Genomic DNA, 4,904 nt, shown 5'->3' with positions numbered 1-4,904 from the left:
ATGTTTTCTTCCCTCTAAATGGCCTTCTCCATAAGTTTTGTTTTCTGCCTGACTCTAATCCACTGTTTTAAGAATGAAAACCTCAGCTTCTAAACCCCTTGAGACTAAAACTTGTGGCAGTTGTGCTTCCCATAGCTCATCCTTGCCTCCCTCTTTCTCGTGGATGTGGTTGTGTGATTCTGTGCAGGGATCTCTCCTGTGACGAGACAGGCCAATATTTCTCATTTTGTGATAACTTTCACTCCTGTGTTAGGAGCAGCAGGAGTTCTTGGGAAGGACGTGGCTCTGGACAGGTGTGGGAAGTGGAGTTCCCTACAGAAGTGTTTAACATTCTGTAGGGATGTCCTTCAGAGCTGTGTGAGACCTCACACCAGATAATCCAGTAACTGAACAGTGAGCAATGCAATAGCAACAGCCAGGCTGTGGGGTGTGTCACCATCTTGTGAAGCCGTTCAGAGAAATGTGGTAGGAGGTAAAATGTTTGTAGTAACTGCTGGTTAAAATGAGGAAAAGCCAGCCCATAGCTGTTTGTCCCTGGGGTGGGAGTGGTGCGTGTCCCTCTCAGCACGGGGTAACCAAGCTGCTTCTGCTGACAGACCAGAGAGCGAGCTCGCCGGCGCGACACCAGGGACGAGGCGACGACCTGGAGCGAGAGGAGAGGAGAGAAGAGCGAAGGGCAGAGCGGGCTGAGGAGAGGAGGGATGAGAGGGCCCGGGAGAGAGAGCGGGAGCGGGAGAGGGACAGGGAGAGAGAGCGGGAGCGGGACAGGGAGAAGGACAGAGAGCTGGAGAGAGATCGTGCTCGGGAGCGGGAGAGAGAGAGGGACAAGGAGAGGGAGCGGGAGCGGGACAGGGAGCACGACAGGGACAGGGAGAGGGAGAGGGAGAGGGACAGGGACAGGGGGAGGGACAGGGAGAGGGAGAAGGAGCGAGAGCGGGAGCGGGAGGAGCGCGAGAGGGAGCGAGAGCGAGAGCGGGAGAGAGACCGAGAGCGAGAGCGGGAGAGAGAGAGGGAGAGAGGCCGAGAGAGGGACAAGGAGAGAGAGCGGCAGAGAGACTGGGAGGAGAGAGACAGAGGAAGGGAAGAGCGCCGGGAAAAGAGAGACGACCTCCGAGAGGAAAGGAGCTCCAGAGATGTCCACGAGGAAAGAAAATCCAAGTGAGTGGATCTGGCTGTTCCTTCAAAGAGGGAAAGAAAAGAGAAAGCAGCCTTGTGCTGTTAATTCACTGAGTCAGCAGGGGAGTATCCTAAGGAGGACAATACCCTGTTTATTAAGAGGCCGTCTGGAGCCACGTCTCCCTCCCCTGCATGTGTGTGGCATGTATTGGTGGCCCCAAAATCAGTGCTGTGCTGGTGAAGTTAATCCACTGCTTTGTTAGTGCAGAGCTGAGGAATTGCTGAGGAACTACAGAGTCAGACGATTTCGTTTTCCCTTCCAAGTATGCTTGGGTGGCCTCACCTTCAGCACTGCAGGTGTTCCTGGAAACACAATAGCAGACAGTGGTACCTTTTAGAAGCCTGGAAAGTCAGATAGCAGCAAATTAGGTCATGGTTCATGACTTTTAAATTCCTGTGGGACTCTTCAAGAGCGTAGCACTGATTCACTTTTAGCTTTATTTTTAGTATAATAAAATTCTCATAGTTCGGCCAATAATAAGCAGAACAGTGTTGCCTTGAATGCCTGCTTTGCTTGGAAATAATTTGTAGCTTTTATGTGAGGGCATCATGGATTCCTATAAATCATCTGGTATGGGATCTCCACCATCCTACCATGGGGAGAAGCAAGCGAGCAAGCATCTAGGTGGGGGCTTAGCTGCCACCTGGGATCAACTCACCAGAAGGGTCATTGCCACAGGGAAAATAAATAGTCTTTCATAACTTTTTGCTAAAAAGGTAGTTGTCTTAAGCATTTGAGTTTTACTTTAAGGTGTCTTACAGTATGGTCAGAAAACTGACAACCCTTGCAGATCTGGAGGAACAGCTTAGAAAACAGTAAAACTTCCTGGCATCCGTAGATGTGTTAGGAAAAAGATCCTTAAACCTTCTGTGTTTAGGTGCTTAGGCTTCAGGGATTGTCTCGATGATAAACTCCATTCATAAATGTTTCTTTAAGTGTCCTGAAGGAATCTGACTGTGCCTGTCTCTGCTGCAGGAAGCGTCACAGAACTGAAAGCAGCCCCAGTCCTCGTCAGTCGCCCAAGCGCCGCCGTGAGCACTCTCCCGACAGCGACGCCTACAACAGCGGGGAGGATAAGAGTGAGTAGGGCTTGGGCTGTCTCTGCACTTCTGTAAGCATCCTCCTCCCCTTATTTTGCTGAGCAACACCCTTTTTCTTAATCTGCATATTTGCCTTCTGACTTCATTTTGTCACCGTGTTACGTTTGCCAGGTGACAGTGACTTCCATCAGTTGTTTAAGATGCATGTTTTCCAAAATGGAAATAGTCTCTTGCTGCCACAGCCCGAGTAGAAAAACTTAAGAAATGTAACTGAAGTAATAGATGATGTTTTCCTGCTCGTGTCCTCCTCTCTGGACAATGCCAGCCCATCCTGTCTCCCGTTGTGCAGGTGACAAGCACAGGCTCCTGAGCCAGGTTGTGCGGCCCCAAGACTCCCGGTCCCTGAGCCCCTCGCACGCCACAGACGAGCGGCAGAGTCGCTGGAGAGAGGAGGAGCGAAAGTCGGACAGGAAGGAGAGTTCCCGGCGCTACGAGGAGCCAGAGTTCAAGGAGAGGATTTCCTCCTCGGACAAGCAGAGAGAGCAGCCAGATGCCTCAGAGAGCTCCCGGTCGAGGGCTCAGGAAAACGCTGGACACCGTCCCTCTGAAGAGAGAGAGGCCTCCGACAGAGCGCACGATGACGGCAAGAAGAAGTCGAAGATCCAGAAAAAGGCCACCAAGAAGAAGAAGGAGGATGAGGGTGGGGGGGAGAGGTATGCTGCTGAGTCGACGACGGAGGAGAGCCAGGTGTTCTCACCTAAAAAAGCTCAAAAGAAGAAGAGCGTAGAGAAAAAGCGGAAGAGATCAAAGGGTGATTCTGAAGTTTCAGATGAAGAGCTTGTCCCACACCATAAAAAGAAGAAAGGCCCAAGAACCCCTCCAGTAACAAAGGAGGAGTTGGTTGAGGCGCCACCGGAGAAACCTGTGGCAGAAGTTCCTCAGAAGAGAGAGGAGACAACATTTAGTGACTGGTCAGATGAAGACGTTCCTGAACGGGGTGAGATGGTCGTTCCAGAAAGGAGCACTGAGGACTCCCACAGGAAAAGTCACAGGACAAGGGCAGAAAAGGTGGAAGCCCCTCACGTCACCCTCGGGGATGGGCCCCACCGTAAAGCCGTGGAGCAGAAGCGCAGCAGCAGCCTGGGCAGCACTCGCAGCCACGCCTCGAGCAGACTCCGCTCCCCTTCCAACGAGTCAGCTCATCGCAGTGGGGACGACCAGGCTGGGAGGAGGAGGATCCTGCACAGCAGCTCCAGGGACAGGGAGAGGGAGAGGGAGAAGAGGAGTCTGGAGATCGCTGGGGAGAGGAAGTCCAGGATCGACCAGCTGAAGCGAGGAGAACCCAGTCGCAGCACATCGTCAGGTATGAGACACGTGTGGGTGAGAGGGACCCATCCCTGGGTGGGAGAATGCAAAGGTACAAATCCCAAATCAGGCCTGCTGGGCTCTGGGCTCTCCTGTTGTCATCGGTGTGGAAGGAGAGGGAGGTGCTCCCTGCCATTCCTTGTGAGAGGAGAGTGAATTAAGGTTCCTGCAGGTGCCACCGTGTTTGAAAAGCTGCTCCTCAGCAGGCAGGGTTAGCACTTTGTTCACACCAAAACACTCAGGTTCAGTTTGTGCTGTCTGAGGAATAAAGCAATGGGTAGGACAAGAGACTCATAGAAAATGTTTGTGCTACCAGAACATGGAGGTGGTTTAATCATCTAAATAATGTTCTTAAATTCACTATTAACACTCCATTTAATACAGAAATTCTGAAACTTATGCAAAATGTAAACTTCTTTCTGGGAAGGAGATCCATTATTATCCCAGGGGCTGTTTTCACCGAGTTAAATCTGTCATGGTTCCTGTTGGCATCCTTAATGCACACAAAAAATCATCTCTGTTGCAAATAACAATAATCACAATGCACTTGTTTTATTTCTAGAGTTCTGGGGATGGGGGGGAAGTAAAATGTATTAAAATTTAAACAGCATCAGTAGAAAAATATCTTCCCCATAAGAGCACTTTGGCTCTTTAAATTAATTTTGAATTTTTAGAAGACATTGTGAAAATTTTGAGGGGTTTTTGTGTTTGTTTTTTTTTCCCCCTTTGCTTACATTTCTGAGTTAAAAACTATATACAAAAACTGTATAAAAACTATATAAAAGCTATATATGAGTTTGGCTTCTGCCGTGGTAGAAAGTAGCCCCTAGAGTTGTTTCCTGAGCGTGGGAGAAGTGCCTGATGTGCTCAGGAGGGCTCAGGCTGCAGCACTCTGAGGGGCTGTCAGTCTGGAGGGGAGGCTGTTGGGGGGCACACGTCCCCCCTGAACCCCTGGGAGGCTGTGCTGCCCCGTGGCTGCCCTGCAGGGAGACGCTCCCAGCCGCAGCTCTGCTCACAGGCCCCTTTGCCGTGTTGCAGATCGCCAGGACTCGAGGAGCCACAGCTCCAGGAGAAGCTCTCCCGAGTCGGATCGCCAGGGCCACTCCAGGTCGGGCTCCTTCGACAGCAGGGAGAGGCTGCAGGAGCGAGAGCGGCACGAGCAGGAGCGGGAGCGGGAGAGGGAGAGGAGGGAGGGGAGGCCGAGGGAGCGGGAGCGGGACGGGGACAAGGACTGGCCGAGGAGCAGGGAGCGGGAGAGGCTGCGGGAGCGGGAGCGGGAGAGGAGGCGGGAGCTGGAGCGGGACAGGGACAGGGACAGGGAG

General features: G+C 52.0%; 1 protein-coding gene across 1 annotated transcript in view; it reads left to right on the top strand.

Annotated features, from left to right (window-relative positions):
- Positions 1 to 596: 596 nt before the first annotated feature.
- The window catches only part of LOC103771627 (zinc finger CCCH domain-containing protein 13-like), a gene marked incomplete at both ends in the record, with an annotated part of 4,557 nt that continues 249 nt past the window's right edge, over positions 597 to 4,904 (top strand). Inside the window, 4 exons of the mRNA XM_008938929.1 lie at positions 597 to 1,158; positions 2,153 to 2,256; positions 2,567 to 3,580; positions 4,621 to 4,890. Of these exons, the coding sequence (XP_008937177.1) occupies positions 597 to 1,158; positions 2,153 to 2,256; positions 2,567 to 3,580; positions 4,621 to 4,890 (1,950 nt within the window). The remainder of the gene's footprint in view (positions 1,159 to 2,152; positions 2,257 to 2,566; positions 3,581 to 4,620; positions 4,891 to 4,904) is intronic.

Source organism: Merops nubicus, unplaced genomic scaffold, assembly GCF_000691845.1.
Source record: "Merops nubicus isolate BGI_N331 unplaced genomic scaffold, ASM69184v1 scaffold36114, whole genome shotgun sequence".
Taxonomy (NCBI): Eukaryota; Metazoa; Chordata; class Aves; order Coraciiformes; family Meropidae; genus Merops; species Merops nubicus.
This window is presented reverse-complemented; position numbering and strand designations above follow the sequence as displayed.